We start from the raw sequence: 23537 nt of genomic DNA on the forward strand, positions 1-23537 counted from the left end.
GAAGTTATTCCAGAAATCAACTGGAGGGCTTTGTAACACTGGAGACCTGGACAAAGTACCTAGTCAAATACCAAGTAATAGATAGTGTTTAGCTCTGCAACTAACTCAGAAAATAGGATTTGCTGAGACAGTTCCCATGAAAGTGGAAGAGGGCTTAACATTTGGGTTTGTACTCCTTTCCAGGACTGGCGTGTATATTTGGTACACAGAGGTATTAAAGAGTGTAGTTCCTGGAATGTTACAGGCCTTCCTTGATATTATCCAAGGTACTTTGAACGTTCTGAAATTGCCTTAAATCTACAGGTCCTGTAACAAAACAGACATCAGGTCATCTGGATATAGGATGCTTCTTTGCCTGTCAGCAATTGTAGAATAGAGCAAAACAACTGGTGCCTGCTCCCTCTTCAGAGCAGGTTTGTGCAAATAGGCATTTGTGTGGGCATTTAAAGGGTAACACTTTACTGCCGTGTCAGTGAAGCTCGTTTACCCCACAAAGTCCATCCTCATTTTCTTGGTTATGAAGAAGGAATAGGTTTCAGATTTCAATGTTGATTTTAAATACTCTGGGAATCGTAAGAAGCTTTTTTTCCTAAAAAGAGAAAGTCAAGTGGTTTGCTTACCCAAAACAGGCCATAGTTAGTGTTAAAGAAACAGCTAAGGCAAGAGATTATTTGTTCTGAGCATGATTTGCTGAATATCATGTCTCCTGACCTTTGATCAGATGAGCATTATTGGAGATTAATTGGATCAATGATGGCATATGACATACTTCAAGTATCCGTACAGAAAGATTTATGCTTATATCTGATTATAGAAGATTAGTACCTGTAGATATAAAATGTCAAATCTACCGTGCATACTTAGGCCTTTCCAAACATCTGTTCAGTGAGATCTGAGGTTGTTGTTTTGTGTATCCTGAGGGTTTTTTGAGGTGAGTCTACATTTGAAAAACAAAATTTAAAAGGCCATTAAGGAAATTAATAGTTGAATGTGGGTAGGACATTTGAGATTTCACTTGTAAGATTGAACAAACACTTGGTCTGTAATTTGTCCAGAAACAATTACAATGACATTTGTAAATAGGTATATGTCTGGTTTGCTCTAGAAGCTGAGATAAAACCTGTTCTTCATAGGTTAAAGGCTGAGAGGTATGATCTAAGAATATGACAAAGGAAGCACAGGGGCTTGAAAGAAAGAACTAATCTGTATACTTGTGTGATTCAAGAACTGAAATTATTTTCATGACTTCTAGTATTTAGGATACAGTTGGGCTACTTTTTTTTTTTTCCTGAATGAGAGTTGCATGGAGACTTTTTTTTCATAGTGGGCATTAGCACATGTAATATTTGTTGTCATACAGGACCTGAAAAGTTAACTTCTTCAGAGAGTCCCAGTGTGTAACATACAACAATATGCTTCTGCTTTACTCCTTTTTCCCCACCCTGCACTAGCTGATGTTTCATCTTGTCTTGAGAAAAGAAAGCCATGACATCTTTTAGTTTACGGCCCGCTTTTTCTCTGTGTAATAACTCATATGGCACTTCTTTCATCCTTTCTTTGACTTTCCTTACTTCATCTTAAGTCTTGAAACAGAGACCAGTTGTTACTTTCCAAAGATGCTGCTGCTTTAGGCCTATCACCAAGCATAGTGAATGATAAAACCTAAGAATGGACATTGGCCAATAAGTATCCAGTAAGTGAATCTTAACTTTATAATGTATATTGTTTCTGCTTATCATGGTGCTGTAACCTAGGTAGTTCAGTAATCTGTTTTAACTTTTGTGCAACCTAGCTGTGAACATGAACTCAACATCACCTTTGTGGGTCTGTCCCCCAATTTTAAGCCAACGTTCACATTACCTAAACAGTATTTGTTAGAAACTACTTATGAATAGTAAAGGCTCAGAATTCAAATATCAAAGCATGGATTATTAATTGCATTAAACTTCTACATTCATAAAATGTTACAAAGTATAAGTATACAGTGAACAATACCTAATGAGGTCTTAATCTCCAAGATGCCTTTTCCAAAAGTCACATGGAGTAAGATTCTGTATCTGTCATGCTTTTGTTATTGCATGTCATCATAAAGTGGATATTTTGAAGCAATGTTGTTTCAATATTTTATAACATCACTGTGGAAATATTTTTTTTCTTTGTTCACATTCTAGCAAGTAAATGAGCCAGTTCTTTTTAATAAAGGAATTACATATAATATATGCAAGAGGTTTTTTAAATTTGAGAAAGTGTTAAAACTGGTAGTCGCACCTATTGCAAGCCATATATTTCCTATTTAAATAACAGAATACTGATTTCTGTTGCAGTTTTCATCATTTTGATTGCTTTCTAACCTCTGAGTGGAAAAATTGTGACAAGACTTTGTTGTCTGTGTGCATGTAGTTAGTAATAAACATACAATTATGTACTTTTGTAGCTTTATCTCTTTACATCCTAGAGTATCGTTTTCTGTGTTTTCAAAGGTATTATGGGCATTTTTGACTGTTTATCATTACAAATGAAATATTTTCCATTGTTTTGTTTCTAAGGATACAAGTTTAGTCATGTCCATGCATACTCTCAGACAACTGAACTACTTCCAAGATTGTCTTTTAGAATATCAACAAAGTGAATCTTCAATTGTTTCTTTGTTCTAACTCATCAGTGTGACTCATTAGAATTATTCTGATCAAAACCAGTTCATTCACATCTTGAATTTAAAGCTTATATTCCTTCGTGTTTTAAAACTCTTACTTAAAAGCAATTACAAAATGTAGTGGTGATGTAAGGCATGAGATGCTTAAAATTAAAGGACCAAACTGCTTGCAAGAAACTGTCATGTAGGAATAATTAGTGGTTTCCTAAAAAATCCAGAACTAAGCTTTACATCTTTCTTCCACACGCTCCATCTCAGTCCCCTTCCAATGCTTCTTTGACTATCCCTAACACGATTCACCTAGGAAGTCAAATCTCTGTAGGACATAACTTTGTATTCATAAGTTATTTTCATAGCTGCTATTTAACATAGTAATTCAGTAATAGACATAAAATATAAGGAAGCCAGGAGGGTTATATATAGTAAAAGGTAGATACTCCCCAGTGTGACTGACAATACCTAACTAAGACATTTGATTTGCTCATTCTTGAAAAAGGTGCTGTATCACTGAGACTATTAGTAGTTTCAGCTTCGTAACTCTTTGGAGAAAAGAGCGCTGAAGAATTAGCATTATATCAGTCAACACTCTGTCCGATTTCTCACTCCATATTGGTAGTTCAGCAGACAATTAGTACTTTGACTTCAACCTGACTAATGCTTTTCATAACTGCTTTCTAAATTAATAGTAACAGCTCAGTTTTAGGCCTGTTTTCTTAGTCTCTTTGAAATAGCTGCACCATTTATTCTTATGGTCAGGGAACACATAAAGGCACTAATCACAAAGACATCTTTATTTTCTCTCCTAACTTTGCATCCCTCTAGTCTTCTGTTTGCTCACTTCCTTTTTTTGGCTTTGGTAACTTTGGAACAGGTTCCATTATTGTACACAGAGACTTCTCTCCTTTCAAAACCTGCTAATACTAAAATGCTTTATAGAACTGATGACTACTTGTTGGATTAATGATCATCAAACTAATGAGTGAAATAGGTGTTCAACACTGTATTATGTTGAATTCTAATATGGCTCTGGGTTTAGAGTTCTGAGATTTGGAATGCATCCATTCATATTCAAAATCTATATCCCTCTGTATTGAAGTTTCTTTAAATTATCTTAGAATCATAAAATGGTTTGGGTTGGAGGGAACCTTAAAGACCATCTAGTTCCAACCCCATGCCATGGGCAGGGACACCTTCCACTAGACCAGGTTGCTCAAAGCCCCGTCCAACCTGGCCTTGAACACTGCCAGGGAGGGGGCAGCCACCACTTCACTGGGAGATCTGTTCCAGTGTCTCACCACCCTCACAGGAAAGAATTTCTTCTTTAAAGCTAAATTAAATCTACCCTCTTCCAGTTTAAAACCATTACCCCTCATCCTATCACTACCCTTCCTGATAAAAAGTCCCTCCCCATCTTTCCTGTAGCCCCCTTTAAGTACTGGAAGGCCACTATAAGGTCTCCCCAGAGCCTTGTCTTGTTCAGGCTGAACAACCCCAACTCTCTCAGCCTGTCCTCATAGGGGAGGTGCTCCAGCACCCTGATTATCTTCATTGCCCTCCTCTGGACCTGCTCAAGGAGGTCCATGTCCTTACACTGGGGGCCCCAGAGCTGAACATGGTACTGCAGATGGGTCTCATGAGAGTCGAGTAGAGGGGGAGAATCGCCGCCCTCGACCTGCTGGCCACAATTCTCTTGATGCAGCCCAGGACACAGTTGGCTTTCTGGGCTGCAAACACACATTGCTGGCTCATATTCAAGTTTGCATCCAGTAATACCCCCCAAGTCCTTCTCCTCAGGGCTGCTCTCAATCCACTCATTGCCCAGCCTGTATTTGTGCTTGGGATTGCCCTGACCCATGTGCAGGACCTTGTGCTTGTCCTTGCTGAACTTCATGAGGTTTGTACGGGCCCACCTCTCAAGACTGTCAAGGTCCCTCTGGATGGCACATCCCTTCCCTCCAGCGTGTGGACCACACCACACACCTTGGTGTCGTTGGCAAACTTGCTGAGGGTGCACTCAATCCCTCTGTCCATGTCTCCAACAAAGATGTTAAACAGCGCTGGTCCCAATACCGACCCCTGAGGAACACCACTCGTCACTGCTCTCCAGTTGAATATCTAACCCTTGACTGCCAACTCTTCGAGTGTGACTATCCAGCCAATTCCTTATCCACCACGTGGTCCATCCATGAAATCCATGTCTCTCCAATTTAGAGACAAGGATGTCCTGTGGGACAGTGTCAAAAGCTTTCCACAAGTCCCAGTAGATGACGTCAGCTGCCCTTGCCTTATCCACTAATGCTGTAAACCATCATCAGAGGAGTGTGTTACCCTTAAGGTATCCTTATCAGCCCTCTGTTTTTCTGTTAAGATTTCCCAGGTAGCTATGCTTTGTCCCTTTTCATTTGCTAGATAACATTTTCTAAGGACAATTCATAACTACATTTGTTTTGGATCCACCTCTTCCTGCCTTACTCTGGTACTCCTTTGTTAACTAATTATGAATTCAAGCTAAAAATGATCAAACAGAATCTGAATTTGCCTGTTGCTGACTACTGCAGAACAAATGTGATCTTCAAATTGAATTTCTTTAGAAGTTCTCACTTTCTGAGCAATGAGTCCTACAAATTGTTTTCTGAATACCTTCAAAGATGCAGTCTTTTCTATCCCTTTCCACTTTTGTCCTGCTATGATTCAGTTGTTGCAACATCCTTCTCTCTGACCTTTGGAAATTCAATATTCCTTTACTCTCAGCTAGATTAAGGTCTTACTTCAAAGTTAATTTCCTGCCCTATCACTTTGCCCATCCTTTACATACGTCCGCTGACTCTCAGGTTGTGTGTCTTTGAACTCGAACAGAACCAAAAGCGCTCTCCTTGCCAGCTCCAGCTTTCATCCCATTCTTGTATTACAGATTGAATTTAGTAGTACACCTTCCTACTTCAAAGTTAAACTTATGCCATTTCTCTGCCTGCTTTTAGGCATCATTGTAGCCCAATGCTGCTGCATTCCTCAAGTCAAAATTTTAGGTCTTTAGTTCCTACTTCAGAAGCTATTCTTATCAGTAATAGTTACTTTGATGCCTTTGACCACCCCTTGCTTTCCACATTCTAATGCATAGTGTGCTAGATCTAGCAGAAAATGTATCTCTTCTTTGGTGCTTGCAGTTCCTACCCAGATCCTACCCAAAATATAGCTCAGTAAGATTCAAGTCTGAAAATACCAAAGAGGAGGGGCGACAGTAATTACTGTAAGAACTGGACCAGTTCAAACCACTCTCAACAGTGAGTGCAGAATAACTGTTGTTGACTGGATTCCATGCTCAAATTCTAGTTCTATACTTAAAGCTGACTTTTCACTGTAGTACAGGAACTCGTATATACCTTAGAATGAACTATAAGACATTTGTTCTTACTCTATCCTTCACCCATTCTGCAAGGATCCAATGTTATCTTTTAGTTTCCAGATCTAGCTGATGAGCACAGAAAATCCAGAAATATCTGTAAGATATTTACTCTTGCCATTTAATGCCTCATCTCATTCCTGATTCTTGTCCACCAATAAGTCTTTCTCTTCAAGCTCTTACTTTATTAAACTCTGATCCTAGTCTTTACCCAAACAGTAGCCTAGTGGCTCTGTCAGTCCTAGTCTAAACTGGTCTTTTGCAAAAAATATCAGCCATATTAGCCTCTCATGGGACTGCTAGTGAGCTTAGCTTTCATATACTTGAATTCCTGCTCTTAGCCTAGCTTTATCATCACAAAGCATACATGCCCTCCTTACTAGACCAGCAGTTAAGTAAGTTCTTTCATTATAATTATTAGTTAAAGTTCAGCAATGGCCGTGAGCCATTCAGCCTTAACCCTAATCTTTGCTGTAGGAGAAGACACTTTTGCAAGAACTGTCACAGGGGAAGACTGCTCAGTTCATGTAGCTTAAACCAAAGTCAGGATCAAAGTGCTTTATTAATTCACTAATAATAGATAATAAGCAGTAATCTGTGAAGTACGCATTCAGGATTAATATCAGCGTTACAGCAAATAAATCACAATATTAGACAACTACAAAAAGAGGTTTCTAAATGCAACCTCCAAAGTTTCAGTTGTGCTTCCAGGCATGCACGCATGTTATGTGTACAAAGCTCTGCATTCCTGCACCTCTCCCCTCACAGGTAGTATGGGTTATGAGCACACACAATCTATTCTGGAGGTGCAGGTTCTCATACATGCACAAATCTCTTGTTGGAGATGTAGGTACTGCATGCAGCTCTATGTGTGCTCCTGCAGCTCCCTACAACCCACTGACCCATATGTTACAAGAAAGCCCCATCATGAGGTCACAGATGTACAAAGAGATGTGAGTCCCTACTAGGTGCACTCCCCTAGCTGGGGACAGGCTAGTCACAGTGTCTGACAGGGAGGCTGGTCTGTCTGGCCTAGACGGGGTGATGCTGGGCAAGGTGACTTCCATTTGTATCAAACTGAGTTTTGATTTCTTCTGTTCCAGTTCAAACTCTCTCCCAATTAGAAATTTTCATGCTGCTTTTATATGCCAGGGTAACTTTGTTTCAAAAGTCACTGAAGTTTTTTACTGAATCGCGGAATGGTGGAGGTTGGAAAAGGCCTCTAGAGATCATCTGGTCCAATACCCATGCTCAGACAGGGCCACTGGGAACCAGTTGCCCAGGACCATGTCCAGATGGCTTTTGAACAGCTGCAAGGATTGAAACCCCACCATCTCTCTGGGCAACATATTCTAGTACTCAGTCACCCTCAAGGTAAAGAAGTGTTTCCTGACATCTAGAGAGCACCTCCTGACAAGATCCTGGCTCCATCCTCTTTCCACCCTCCAGGCAGTTAAGTAATTATAGACATTGATGAGATTCCCCCAGAGCTTTCTCTTCTCCAGGCTGAACAGTCCCAGCTCTCTCAGCCTTTCCTCACAGGAGAGGTGCTCCAGTCCCTTCATCATCCCCATGGCCCTTTTCTGGATTCTGTCCATGTCTCTCTTGTACTTTCTCTCTCCATGTCTCTCTTGTACTGAGGAACTCAGAACTGAACACAGTACTCCAGGTGTGGCCTCACCAGAGCTGAGTAAAGGGGAAGGATCACCTCCCTTGATCTGCGGGCTCCTGTAAAGCTGTTGAATCAAGCTAATGGTTGTCCTCCTCTTTAACATGTCCTGTTGGGGCCTGATAATAGTCGTCTTTTTTAGTATGATAATTTGGGGCAAGCATCCTTCAGGAAGTTTAATGTAATCAGCATACGTATACATACACAGTATTTACACTCACAGTCATATCTTAGCAGGTGGAGTTGTCCAGACCATTCACTAAGTGTGGACACTAAAATCTATAAACTCTTCATTGTTGCTGACACCAACTATCATTTTTTACTGAGAGATTTGCAGGACCTAGTAATTAACCTAGTTCTTTAGCCTACTTTGGATTCTTTTCTGAACTCTAATTATAAACTTAATACTAATCCTTTCCAAACAAAAGCGCAGTGTCCCATAATGGGTAGAGAACTAAGATTTGTTGTTTGTTCACTGTTACAGTTCTCATCCTAAACCTATGAGCAATATCCGAGGCTTTCAGTGCCTCTGAACACTGTACTAGTGATAGTAAATCTTTCTGATACTTGATATATTTGTTTTTAAAAGCATAGATGCTTCCATTTGTCTAGATCTGTTAGTTGTTTTCCATTGTTTGTTCTGTTTGTTGGTTTTCTCTTACTTCTACTGCACAAACAGGGTTCATATGGTTGCTTAGTTTTCTAGGTCTCCATTTAACCAATGAGAATTCTATTACAGGTCTTCTGTAAGCTGACACTTTTTGGTGCAGCTTTTATGGCAGCACTATACAACTTCTGTCATTTCCGATGCTGGAGACTCATCTGACTTTTAACATTGTGTGTGGCAGTTCCAGTCACTCCTGTCTACTTCTTTACAAAATACAGAGAAAGTAGAAGTTGGTATGTTGAATGTGTTGCTCATTCAGATTGCTTTTTAAATAACAAAAACTACAGCCATGCATTCTGAAGGTTGCACAAAAATTTTAGTAAGAAAGACTACTCAGTTTCAAGGCAAAATATATCTCCCTAAGCAATCAAATTTCCGTATGGTATGTTGCATCCCAACAGAAGCAATGAACCTTTCAGCTTCAAAAGAAACCAGACTCACAGCCCATTCACCAAAGTAGAGATTTAACAGAAAGTGCATAATATATGGACAGTCGACAACAGGGTTACCCTGTAGGTCATAAGTACCCTTGATCAGATGGCTCATTGATGGTGACAGTTGAGTCAGGGCTCCTTTTTTGAAAGCTCTTTAATATGGTTTAGATGAACCCAGAACCAGCAGTAATAGTTGTGTTAGTTTCTATCATGTAGGTGCACACGACCCAGAAAATCATGCTAGCTCTCTAATTGCTGACAATTAGTGATATTTGCAAAGTGGATGTTCAACAATCTCACCACTAACCTCAAGCATGTGAAACTTATTTCAGCTTCATTGCTGTGGCAGCGGCCAAAACCAGCACTTTACAGTTTTTGTTTAATTCTCCTGCAAGCTCTTCAGCGTCAAACATTCATGGCTAGGGGATATATACATCTTTGACAGTAAAATTAAATTTGTGACTCTAAGCTAGACTGTACGATTCTGTCTCTCAACTCAGATTTAATTTTTCAGAATGTAATAAGCTGAACCCAAAATGATGTGAAATGCCAGTTCTTCTCTAAAAATCAGTCTTAGAATCAGCCTATGGGTTTACTACTATTTTACAGATTCATATTAGAATGTGAAACTAGTGGCTATCCCTACTAGCCAATTAAAGTGTGAAGGCATGGGACCAAGCACTATAACTCAGTTACCTGTGTGGTTGTGTTGTTAGAAAGTTCCTTGGGATTATTTGCAGCTAGCACTTTCCCACGTAATTCATAGATGTGGTTTAGGAGTTACAACAGTATGGAAACCAGTAGGTAATTTGGATGTGACTCTTCTCTCTGGATGGTGAGCATTTACTAGTATGTATGTGGCCAGTCTATGCCAGTTGGCCTCAAAAGCAAAGGCTCTGGCACCCTTCAGACAGTTAATAGAAATGTAGCCAGTGTTATCTGTTCTGTAGCAACCTTCTAGAGATTGCTTTCATTCTGTGGTAAATGTGCTGTAATTAACGATAGATTTAACGTTCTTTCATTCACTCGGGCTGGTACTGCAGCGCACCCAAGAGGCCATAAATTCACTCTAGTTTGTACCTCATCAAGCCCTTAATCCATAGCAGCAATCCTTAACGAAAAGTTCAAATCATTATGATATATAAAGGTGAATAAAAATGAAAGGATATTGTGGTCAATGAAAGGATATTTGTTATCAAGCGTATGCCATAACTATGTATGCTAGAGCACTGAATATGTATGCTGGCTGTTGCTCTCAACGATCTTCAGCCAGAATTTCTGTATTTCTGTTTTGACCACTGTGTTTGTAGAAGTGTGCTGTGTGTATTCAGATACCATTAATTAAGGATTTTCCACAATGTAATTTGTTTTTATTCCAGTGTGCATGCTCATAAATCTCAATGATTTCAGTATCGTATGCTGTATGTAGCACTGTAGCACCATCTTGTGTGAGCTGCAAATGTGGATTCAATACATGCATTCAGCAATCTTCATGTTGACTATAACAACCTTATTTAAAACCCTTTTATGTAAAACTGAAATCAAAAAACAATAATGTGAAATAGTTCCTCCTTATAATATATGTGGTAGATTTCATAACAGTGTATTCATTTAAGATAACTATTTGATGATCCATATAAATATGAGGCATGGGATGCTGCAATCTAGAGGCAATAAATATGCATTTTATCTGTTTTATGCTACAAAAATATGGAATTAAAGCATAGATATTAGAATCTTTGGGAGAAATGAATCTATAGTATGGGAAAGAGTTGCTAGGGAAAATTAAGTAAGAATTGTTATGAAATAGCTGACAAGAATAAAGCTGGAAAATGCTTCTAAGTGGTAGCAGGTGGCAAATGGGCAAGGACACAGAACTCTGTTAATATCAGCTGTAGTATTTTGAGATTTCTGTTTGGAAAGATACACTTGCACAGGGGCAAAAAGTGCAAAGGTAGATGCATAAAACAATCTTGTTTGTATGACAGAGCAGTTATTGGAGGCATGGTTGTGGTGCATCAAATGCACTGCTATACTTTAATGTCTCACATGCAGTTCTTTTGTTCCACCTTTTAATGCTTTAATTTCTGTCTAGTTTCCCTTCATTTTTCTTCCTACTTTTACTGAGCGAATTTCAGTATACTCAATAGTTTATGTAAGAATTATAGTCTTAATGCAAGTTCAGCTATGGAGGAGGTGACTGACTTGCTGCCATTGCTACAAGTCCAGCATATTGAAGTGCTGGTGACACTTCTGTTGAATGTAATGAAAAGAAGCTCTCACCATCACTTTCAGCACTTTCAGTCTCTCTCTCTTTTTTTTTTTTTTTCCCCTGTCAATTACCTATTTTTTTCCAGGTATAGTTTGGGAAGTTATATAGTAGCTCTAATTCTTGAATGATAATCCATTTGAACATTTAGGTGATGGAAAAACATATGGTTAAGAACTCAAAATATAATAATTTGTAGCCTTCATCATAACTTATAAAATGTACCCATGCGTGCTGTCTGAATGTGGCACAGGGGTAAAACACACCCCCACTTCCTTTTTATATGCAACTCAGTCATAACTGTTTTCATGCTTTAGCACCTAAAGTGTCCTGAGCCACAGTATTTTCTTACTATTTTTCAATTAAAAGTAGGAGTAAAATTCAAAGTGTCTTTTACTTTTGTGGGTTTTGCATTGATTTCCTCAATCAAAATAGCTTCAAACCACATTTTGCATGGGAACATATCATCCTGACTGCATCAAATGCTTGAATTCTTGGAGAAAGATCATGTAATTGCTGAATACTCTGTCAGGGTTTCAAGTATGAAAGTAAAAAAGATAATTAGAAAAGCTGTATTGCTGCCTTTTTTTGGTAGGAGTAACTGGTGGAGATAAGGACCTGATAAACATGGCTATTCTCATCTGGATTTGTTTTCACATCAAAGGAAATAGTGGTCTGTGATTTTAGATCAGTCTGTGATTTTAGATCATGAATGTAGATATCAGGAGAGAGACTGATCAAGGAAGACAGCATTTGACTTCTCTGCAGCCAACACTCTCCCAGCATGTGGCCAAATAATTTTGTATTAAACTTTGATAGTTTAACAAATGCAGATCATGAAAGGGAAGAACTGTCCTATGGAATGAACATAAATATTGACAGATGCTGGCAAAAAAAATCTCTGCTGTTTATGCATACATTTGTAGTCCATTATTCTTCTCTGTCCTATTTTGTATTTGTTTGTGTTTGTGAGGCTTGGGGGGAAATGATTTTTCCTCTTTTCTTTTGAAGCGATAAAAGCAACTAGAAGAGAAGTTCTGTGGGTATCAGTTGTTGACAACAGACTGCCAAAAAAAAAGTTCTGTCAGTGCTTCTTTCACCATCCTTTTGGCTCTGTACTTGCAATGCATAGACTAAGAAGGGGCTGGGTTTCCCCTTTTGCAACACAGTTTTGGCAGCAAGCAGGTGCAGCTAATGCTAAAAGCCTTTAATCTTGCATGCTTGAGCATGTGTGCAGCCATCATGTCCTTATGAGCAATAGACCCTGAAATCTCCCCACCTGACTGTGTAAATGTTTCCTCTTAACTAGTCTTCCACTGCACTGTCTGTTTTTCACTTTTAGATGCGTTCATGGGGGGGATTTAACTTTTCTAAATCAACATTAAACAAACGCAGCTACCTGGTATAGTTCAGACAGTTAAAGGAATTGAGAACAAACATAATTATTAGCAAATGGAAGATACTCAGATTAAAAGTTCAACAGTAATAAACATTGAGATATATTGGCTAAAAAAAATGTAAAAAGGAATGGAGGCTGGATAATAGTATCCAAGACTTTAAACTAGATCAGAAGACTCACGACTCCAATCGCAGCTGAACATGAAAGAGTTATGTAAGAGACTGGTGGAAAGAGAATAAAAGCCATTTGTATATGCAGTCTGAAATAGTGCTGTGCAAGCCAAGTCACTTCCAGTACATCAAACCATAATCAGTTCTTTCCACTAGCACATCTTCTGAGTTTTGTTTAACATGCAAGATACACCAAATCCTAGACACTGCAAGCTCTCTGAGAAGAGAGTGGAAGTGCTGGGAATATTTTGTATTTTACCATTCTACATTCTGAGTATTGATAAAAAAAGTAAAATCTTTGCTTTACGTTTTGCAGTTTCTATGAAGAAACTGTCCCAGAACACCTACCAAAACTACACCCAGAAGTGGTTCTGTTCAGGAATCTTTCAGGAAGCACTCGCATGTTCTTCAACACACCGCTTTTGATCGCACTGTGTCTGACTGTATGAGGCATACAGAAATACCTGCTTATCTTCACTTTGTATAGAATACTACTTTATTAAGTAGACTGTGCTGATAGGCTAGAATCCAAATTTGACTTAAATAAGAATGTTGTGGAAATGGAGGATTTTTTTCATCAATGGTTTATATACTCAGATGAATTATTCTGGTGTCTTTATCGCTGTTTTCTACTGTGATTTAATAATATTATATTGAAGGACTTACTGTATGTGCAGTTTCCTAATTTCTTTTTTTATTTAATTTCTTTCACTTCAGGTAACTCTTGGAGTAATCCAGTAGAAGTAACAGCACTTTATTCGTTCGAAGGACAACAGCCAGGTGACTTGACATTCAAAGCTGGAGACAAAATCACAGTCACAACCAAAACAGATTCCCAGTTTGATTGGTGGGAAGGAAGAATAGGAGGACAAACTGGCATCTTTCCAGCCAATTATGTTGCAATAAGTAACAGCTAAATTTGTATAGAAGAAAATGGTGGAGCAGTAATATATTTACACTGAAAAACATATGTTAACTTTTCAGAATTCATTAAATGAGATTCTTGATCAAGACTATTCTAACACAAAATAGAAATGCATTAAATGACCTTAACTTTCTCCTGAACTTATTTCTTAAATAAACAGTAGGTGATAGTCAGTTCATGACAAAGTTTTATTTTTGAGCAAGTTGCCATATAAAAATTTGTGTCTAGTTTCAATTCTGTCTTGCTATATGGATTTTTTTATATGAGGGGAAAATTACAAAAAACTTAAGACTAGACATGCTGAAAAAATATTGATTTCTATTAAATTATAATTTATGGTCTCTTTCTATAATAAATACTCTCAAATTTGCTTCAAAGCATCTCTGAGTTGGAGTTCTTTTACTAAACACAGATATTTTTTTGCAGGTATGGAAGAAGAAATTACCTTTGTATGTGATTTAAAAAATTACTCTAGGCATTGCAGTTTCTCTTAGTAACTACTTTAGGTCTGGTCCCCAATGTTTGTCCTTGTTAGACATACAAAGATCTTTTTTTAAACAACTCTGTAACAGTCAAACAGTTCAGTTTGATAGCTTATCTTCTGTTGCCTTCATCTTTGAAGAATTTAAGCACTTCTGAAAGTTTGTTTAATAAAATACATGTATGGTCCCTCCCAGAAAATATATAGCCTTATAATGTCCCTTGATTCCTGTAGGAACTTGTTCCCCAGATGGAAAGCAAGATAGAGAAATCTCTGCCTGGTTAACAAGTGAGCGTGCACAACTCTTCCTGCTTCTTCCCAGTTAAGATTTTTTTAATGTTTAAGGAAAGAGCAACATAAATTACAACATAAACAGAGTAAATTATTAACAGTAAAATAGGGAAGATATTTCTGTAGGACATATATAGTAGTAATGTATAACACTATCATTCTCAGATTTTCACTTAATTTTGAGCATTTTTGTAAACCAACTTCATTTTACAGATGCAGATATTGACTTGAAAGTTGATGTGACAAAGCAGAGGTGAGAATGAGACTTGGAGTTTTTGAGAACCAGTTTAGTTTCCTTCTTATTGCTGGATATGCTGAATTTGCCTCTTTATATGGAGTTAATGCCAAGATTATAATTATGCTTCTTCACTCTCAGCTTTCCCCACTTGAAAATGTATTTTGTTAAGTCCGTGTTTCTTCTAACAGTGCCATGAGTATCAGATGGAAAATGAGTATGTGTGATCTTTCCAGCAGCCAAGTTGCAGTTGATCTGCTGTTATGATCTACTAATCTATCAGGTTCTGTGTAGCTTTAAGTTATATTATATGAATGGCAAGGTTAAGCTTAGTATAGACGAAGACTTATCATCATTAGAAGATCATTCTGTTCCATTCATTGGCAAAAGTTTCTGTATTTCTTTCAGACTGGGACACTAATTTTTGATTACAAACTCAAAATGAGACAGAAGAGACTGAATCCATAGTCAAATGTGTTTACTATCTTTCAATGAAAATCCTTCATATTGTTTGCCTCATAGACCAGACAGATGTTTGTGATCTGTCTCCAGACAGATACCACCACCAGATGCATACTGCTTGCAGGTGATTTTTTAGAAAGTATTTTCCAGCCAGTTAGGAAGAGTTCTATAACCTTATATAGCTGCAGTGGAATTGTTAATATATGCCTTTAGAAGGACAGTTGTAGCACCTGTCAGTTTGAAGTGAGAAAGCAAATTCTTTGTTTACCTATCTTTCACAGACTGCGTTTATTGCTTATTAAGCAAAAAACCACTAAATCATCCAATATCAAGACTCACTGAACAGGATTAATAATGTCATAGACCCAGAAGGTAGGTATGCCACATATTCACAAAGAATCACTCCTGCATTTATTATACCCTGTTGCTGCACTTTAGTTATGCAGTACAAGCTGAAGCAACCAGTGGCACAATTGTGCTGTAGTACTTCATTAGTCACCTCCAGAATGCTGGCTGCTTTTTCAGCCTGTGTACTTGCTTTTGTGTGGGGTTGTTAAAGCTTATTAACTCATCTCAAGTGTCTTCTATGAAACTATCAGAATTTATGAACTTGCACAGTAAAATCTTTTTATTGTTTATGTAAATTCGGTTTCTTAGATTGCCTTAGCTGAGTTTGGGGAAAAATGAGGATTATCTAATCTAAGTGTTCATGACAGTCTGTAGACTCTGCAGGATAGCACTGATTAATTACTAAATCTAAGCTGCATTTTGAGAGGGAAATACTAAAAGGGACGTGTATCTCATACCTGGAACATTTCTTTCTTCATCTAAATATAATATAGGAAAGAGAAGGTTCAGTAGATTAGCCTAATGCAAGAAAAGTCATTGATTGTCAAAACCAAACCTTCAAGCACTTACAGAACTCTACTGGCCGATTCTACATGCCTTAGACACAGGCTGGATCAACCCACGTTAGTGGATTTAGGCTAATTCCAAAAGTTGTTACAGTAAAAGGCAGTCTGCATGATTTGGTATACTTAAGAGGTCTATAAGGAACAGGTAGTAATATAGCAGGTAGTCTGCAGGAGATCTAGGAGCAAAAACTTAATAGATATACAGAGTCACCCAAAAGACACATGTTCTGGTAAGAGAGGTTTTCTGTGAAAGAAAGTCCAGGTATGTGTTCCTTTGCTACAGGACATGTGACCCAGATACAGAAGGGAAGATATTGAAGAAGATGGTGCCTCTAGCACAAAATATTAAATGTGTTTGTAGACCAGCCATGAGGTGCCTGGCATCTGGTTTTTAGTGGGGGGTTGGGAGACTAGATATCTGCAGGACTGTAGTAGAAGAGAAAAAATGAGTTACAGAGCCATTGGGTTCCCTCAAGGGGATGCTTAATAAAAGGTACAGAGATTACAGGCAAAGTATTTCTGCTGTGGTGTTCAGCAGGTTCAGATCATCATCATGCTCTTATAAGTAGTTATCTTCAGCGTTTAAAGCAACTGTTTTTATTGCTGAAACACAGTTAATCACAAAATAGTAATTTCTCTATATATAATAAAGGTAATTTCCATATTTATTTTGTTACTATATATGTTCAATATATCAGGTAACTTAATAATTATTCATCTTAATATTAAATGTTTCACCATCCTAAATAGTCAAAGTAGAATTCTTTCTTGGAGGAAACCTTATGGCTTACCATATTATAGGCTTCAAATTTTGAATTTCATGATGCCCAGAAATAACTTATTCCATTGTACCTCTAAGCATTTTTCTCAGGATGATTACTGATGGGTCATTGGACTGGTAAATCATGTTGCATGGTGCACTACAAAAAATCTTCCTTCTGACACGTCTAGCTGGTGTTTGTTCACTAACACATGTACACATACTGATGGCAGGTTTGCAAGAAAGTTTTCACCAACTCTGGCCTTTTGCAAAATATCAAGCCGTTTGTCTGCTACAAGCATTTGAATGCATCTTCCCTGCTATCTGTGTCTGTTAATCCTTTCAGAAACTGAGATGCTTGCATAAATTTCACAGTTGAAGGGCAAAAAGAATGAAAACTTAGGTTTTTCTCACCCCCAACATGAGTTTGGATCTTGTTTTGTTTCTGGTGGACTTAGAAATATTCCTTGTAGGACTAAACAAGTTTTTTTGAGGTAATCTGAGATTATTAAAGCCTTACCATCTATATCCATTTGTGATAGCTTTCATTGCTTACGACTGGAGAAAGATATAGGGAAGAAGTTAGTCTTGTTCCTCTTTTAGCAGTTTCCATAATCTCCCTAAACTGTATTCTCCCCCACCTAATCCTCACCTAAAACCTGAGTTTGAATTAGTTCCTAAGCTCCGTCACCTATAGGAAGACACTTCTGGACTTCAGACTTGTGAAGATGATGGTCACTTCTCCACTGGTCTGATTTTGTTCATTGCATTCAAATTTTTCACATGAGGCTGTTCACTGCCTAATCCACTGTCATCAAATTCTATTTTTCCACAATAAAAGCTTACTGAAGAACATATATTGATAGTAACAAGACTAGCTACCAAGTCTATCCAGCAAGAGTTCAGCTCACAGGAAGATCCTAGTGCATAGAATCTCCTCATCAGTTTTTGGATTGACTCACTCTCCTTCTGTGTTTTATGTGGTTTCAAGTCATATGACACTTTCATCACATCCACCTTTGCCAGAGAATATAACTTCAAAAGACTTGATAATTGTTTTATGTTGGTATTTAGCAAAATCTATTTTATTTAGCCGACTACAGGGCCTGTTAGTTTTGCAAGGAGAATCCCTTGAAAAAAACTCAGAAAAAAAACCCTATAATTATTAAATACACCAAGTTTTACATAATGTTTGTAATGGTGAACAATAATATCTGACGCTTCCAAAATTTTCAATTTTCAGAGGTTTAGGCAACCATCTGTCAACAAATTATGTAAATAAGAAAAGTATTCAGCATTTGGTAATGGGACAGGATGGTACATTTTGAACTTTTTAAACCATTAAGATCAGCTTAAAAACCAAGGTACTTATTTTATCCTGGTACCAGCCACAGATACAAAATGCAGAGGGGTAACAAAAAGGTTTTTTTCTTTCTTACAGGCATTTCATCAGCTAGTTGTCAAGACAGAAACAGTATGCAACTGTTATCAACAGATCTTTCTTCCACATCTATTTCAATTAATGCACCCACTTTAATGAACTATTTAAAATTGTATCTGTGCTTTCAGAAATTTAAAAAAGTTTTGTAAACCTTATTCAGTTTATTCCTAACATCTCTTGATGTTAGACATCATTTTGTCCATTTATATTCATTCGTGATAGTTTTAAGTACATGACAAAAACCATAGTGTGTTCAGATTCTATTCTTTTTAATATCTGTTTTGCAAAAATCTGTTAATTTACTAGTAAATTAACTTTAACTCATAATTTTAAAAATAACTTTGGTAATAACTGCAAAACTTTTGATTTTACATTTTCCTCTGTTCTTTTTTTGTTGTTGCAGGCCATTGCTGACCAAAAAGTATTTCTGTTAGGTGTAGGTATACATTTCCACCATGGCTAATATCTCCAGTTCTTCAACAACAAGTAAACACATAATCCCACTCTCCCTTCTCATATCAGGCCAAGCATTCCCATATATTGAACCTTCCACAAAAACATCTCGGGCTGGTCTTTCCTGATTAATTCTTTTGTTTCACTCTTTATGTATGTGTGCACATACATGCACTGGGTGGTTCTTTTGGATCCATGTATGGATAAGGACCAGCTCAGTCTGACTGAACATCATCTTCAGTGATGTTTGTTTTGTTTGCCTTAATAAACTGGGAGTAGTATGTCAGGCAGAAATTCCTCAGGATTGAGTACTGGCATCTCCTTGAAATATGACTGAGTTTCTCCTTTAAAAGCTCAGTAATTTTCTACAGTAGCTCTACTCATGTTTGCACAAGTTTTTAAACCAGATTACAAATTGTGTCAAACTTTTACGGTCTTAAATCCATACTGTATACACTTCTACCAATTCTATATGTAGCTTATGCCTGTAGGATCATAAGGAAGACAAAAATAGTTGTTTATGTAGCCTTTGCAGTAGATCTTTTAAAGAATTGTCTCATCTAAAGGGAGCTGAACTGCAGCTGTTTATGTTGATTTATTGTAGGTACTTAGATGCACAGAACTTTTGAAATGTAGACCTTTCTTCTGTGTTACCTAAATACAGACACATCATCCTACCTATAGCCATCTATTTCTAAAACACTTGGCCAGAACATTTTGAAATCAAATTAGGTTGTACTGAGAATCTAAATTTATCCAACACTTCAGTCTAAAAGTTCGTGGGAAACCATTTGTGAGTTTTTAATTGGTTCTTGCTCTTAATTGAATTAGAAATACTGCAAAGAAAACCTTTTGGGCTTTTCCCATGCCATAACTAATGTAAGAAAAATAAATAAAAAGAAATATCAAGCTTCATTCTTTGGAAAAGGTTTTAGTTAATTTCATCTAAAATTAAGTGAAAATCGTTCCTTAAACGTCAGGACGCACGCTAACCCTAATGCTAGATTGATATCCACGTGTTCTTCTGTATCTATGACCCCTCCTGTAATTCTTTACCTACATCTTTTTTTTTTAACAGTAGAACTAAAAATTCCAGTAACTAGTCTGCAGAGGAATTCTGCCATCTGCGTCACTAAGATAAGTCTTTGCATTTGCCTTTATAAAGCTTATAGGTAGTACCGGCTTCGGAGTTCTCTTCAACTGTTCCTAAACCTTTTACCTGGCAAAGGTCACGTTCCATTTAACACTGTGGAAAAAGCAAATACTCCTAGCCCACTTTTGCCTACTTCTAGCCTTCATCTTGAGAATTTGTTTTATGCAAAATTCTATATGAGAGACAGAGAACACAAGCCAGGGAGCGCCTAGAGAAGCTAAACATGGCTGTCTACCACATGGAAGATCTGCCTAGCTGAAGATCCAGGAGCTGGTTGGTTGTTGAACCTGAGGATGTTGCCTGTAGTGGTAATAGGAGCCTGAATGTCATTTTAAGTATATGAGTATTTACATAAACTACTGAAATACAACTAATTCCATTCACAAAGGCAATAATCATAAAGTAATTTTATTGTTTAAAAAATTTTGAAAAAATCATTTCCCTTACTCTCTTCTTCTTTTGCACCTGTGTATCCTCCAGTCTTGTACTATTCCTGGGCTGTGCATGGCCTTTTAGTATCTGACCTGCTGAATGCTCGAGGACTATGTTTGACAGTGTCCAGGGCAATTAAACCGAACCTTCCTTTGGCCTTCCTCTAAACATTTGAGTAATGTTAACCGTTGTACCAAACCGCTGGGGGGGGGGGGGGGGGGGGGGGAGGAGAGAAGAGACTAGTTAACTGGCTTTGGCAGGCTAAATTCTCACATTGTTCCTATAAATGAAAGTTGTTCTTCTGTCAAATCAGATATATGGTCTCACAACAAACATTAAAATTCTGAGTTCCTGAACGTCCTGTTTTCACAGTGTCTTTTATGGATTCAGACATTTTAATTTTATTTTCCAAATGCAAATGCTAGTCAGATCCTTTTCTCCAATAGTTTTAAATCATTTTAGACTCTAATTTTCACACAATTAAATGTGAATTATGCCTCCCAATAAATTTAGATAATGCTGTTGAGGGAAATAAATAAAGCACCTGGATGCAAAAGTATTGTCACAGATTGACAGTTCCAGCTGCTTGGGAGACATTTTTGATTAGCAAGCCACTTAAATAGGTGCCATTCATTAAGATTTTATGAACTACAGAAATTTGGGCCAAAACGAACTTTTTTTTAAGCATGGGTGGTATCTGTTAAAATACTGGGTTTAATTTCAGTTACACATTCTGTGGTGGTAATTTTTTGTGGAAACTAGATCTGCCCATTACCTTTTAAAACCTGTCTCAGGCTATTACTTGCTCTCAGCCTGGTATTCCCTTTAGTGTGTCTTGTATTTTAATGTTCCCAATTTCCTTCTGTCATATTTGATGTCAAAATTAAGGCCACAGTTAAGCCAGAAGTTCAAAACATCAGTCTCTTACACTAATTGGTTTCTTGTCAGCCATCAGATTTTTACATATGTGAACTGGGACAAGCTGCTTTAAGATTCTGTAGCTGAACATTGTATTTGATGTGATTTGGATCACTTCTTTTGCATATCTGATTTCATGCTTTTCAGACTAACCCCTTGTTTCCTTCTGGCAATAATGAAAATACTTGGGCCTATTCCAGCTGATTTTACATCAGTGGGGTTCTTTCGGTAGCTTTGAGGTAGACTTTAAATCTTAAAATGTGCTACATTGACTTAAAATCTACATCATTCTACCAACTTTCCTAGGAGCCAGGCTGCTGCTCAAATTACAGTGTAAGATAAGGATTATTGATGTGTTTATATGTTTCTGAAAACAATCCAATCAATATTTTCTCCACAGCCATCACACTATGAAGCAATACATACTCTTAATGGAGCTTTCCAGTAGCTCACATCGCAAGCAGAAGGGATATGGAATTTGCATCAGTCTGGGCTAAGTATTTTTCTTCCTATATTACCATCTATATGTTCTTCTGGTCAGTTACTCCTGTCATTTAAAAGGCCATCCCATACATCTCACAAGTTTGAAGCCAATTGCAACTGAAGCTCTGAAGCAGCCCTGACCTTCTTTGCAGATTCCTGTGCAGATTGTGAGCATCTTTTCCTGTAGATCTCTTGGAGTCTGGTCATGAACATGGCAGCCGAAGGAAACAGACTTTCTTTTTGCGGGTTTCTAATCACAATTGCTCTTTGGATAGCATAAAAAGGAATTTGCTATATAAAAGGCAAAATCTTATAGCTATTTCCTTGTTTTGCCTTCTCAAGGTTTGGAACATTACCTTAGCTTAATTTGCAGTATTTCATGATGTCAAGAATTTTCCTCTTGTAGCAAGGCTTTTTCTTCTGTTACACAGAGATCCCTTTCTGCAGAGTAGCACTCATTGCCGTACTGCTGATAAATGTTAAAAAAACAAAAACAAAAGCGTAGGGGAAGGATATTCATCACCAACCAACACATCATCCAAAGAGCATTTCTATTTTTGCAAATGTACCTAGATTTGTGCCATCTACTTTCAGGTATGTGTAGGAGTTCTCCCAAGTTAGATATCTGTTTTTCCAGAGCAGTCAGTTGGGAGAGGTAGATTGCATGAAATGCTTTCTAGAGTGCTTTCTGGAGTCTCTAGTAGAGAAGATTAACTTGTTCCTTGAAACTGTCATCCCAATGTCATTTTGTTGGCAATCCTTCAGGGTGATCTCTGTATATAAATACTTTATTCTTGCATTTCAGAAATAAGTATGATTATTTCTCCAAGATCTGCTAAATTAAGCAAGGAGACACAATTTCAGATCCTATTAAGAAAAGTTTCCAAACTGGAACATGAACTGAAACTATGGATCACTGACACTGTGAATGAAGAATGGAAAATCTAAGAAAGGGAAAGTTATAATTAACAGCAATATAAGTTCATATCTACTTTGGTAATAGGAATTAATATGGGATATTAATCTTAGTTGCGAGTTTTGACACAAGCTATCTGCTTATTTCATCATTGCCTTTTTTGGTCCTAAGACAAATGCTGGATAAAAATATGTATCTATCTAACTTCATATTCAGAGATTTGGTTTAGATTAATAGAACACCCTTCAAGTTATTCTTCTTTTGATCAGTTTAGAAATATTCTTGGCAAAACAAAGAGATGGAAAGTACTGAGCTGAAAAGAGAACTTCCTGGACTGAAGAAAACACAGATCTCATGAAAAGTTATTTCTTGGAACTGTTCAAATCATACATTTCTAAATGGATTATCTTAATCTAGGGCTCTTGATTTAACAATATTGTTGATTATGTCTAACAACAGTGTACAAATCAAGTCTAAGGAACTCAGGTAGCCTGGAATATCTTTCTTTTGCATGTTATAATATTAAAAAATGTATTTATATTCTTCTCCCGAGGGTGATACCAGAATAAAAAGCCTTAACATTATTTACTTACCTTTTAAAAATGCTGATTTTCTTAAATGGGAATTTTCTGAGCTTCAACTGGGCTTCAAAATCCAAATGAAGAAAATGTTTAACATGAAACTCAGCAGTTTCACATGAACAGATCCTGGCTGACAGTATGAAACTTGGACATTATTGATTATAGTTCCAATGAGATGTACTAACTTTAATACAGCGTACAAGCAACATGTGCAGGCAAGCCAGATGCAAAACTGGAACATTATCTAAACAGAGTTGATTTCAAATGTTTCAAATGTAAATAACCCACAGGGTGGTCCTTGAGACCGTCAGCAGTCATTATTTTCTGTAGCATAAACAGGGCTGTCAGCTGGGATTTCTGTCACAAAGATAAAAAGTCATTCTTCCCTGGCAAAGCCTAGACTGTTGTTTTTAAAAAAATTCATGCACCTC

At 37.3% G+C, this 23537-nt stretch overlaps 1 protein-coding gene across 2 annotated transcripts in view; it reads left to right on the top strand.

The window, feature by feature from the left end:
• The window catches only part of SH3YL1 (SH3 and SYLF domain containing 1), a 48163-nt gene extending 34286 nt beyond the window's left edge, over positions 1 to 13877 (top strand). The window contains exons 10-11 of one of the 2 annotated variants that reach the window (XM_074922333.1): positions 1688 to 1693; positions 13379 to 13877. In XM_074922333.1, the coding sequence (XP_074778434.1) occupies positions 1688 to 1693; positions 13379 to 13578 (206 nt within the window). In that variant the 3' untranslated portion in view covers positions 13579 to 13877. The remainder of the gene's footprint in view (positions 1 to 1687; positions 1694 to 13378) is intronic. The other variant, XM_074922323.1, reaches the window with a different exon arrangement.
• The last annotated feature ends 9660 nt before the right edge of the window (positions 13878 to 23537 follow it).

Source organism: Athene noctua, chromosome 1, assembly GCF_965140245.1.
Source record: "Athene noctua chromosome 1, bAthNoc1.hap1.1, whole genome shotgun sequence".
NCBI classification, from domain to species: Eukaryota; Metazoa; Chordata; class Aves; order Strigiformes; family Strigidae; genus Athene; species Athene noctua.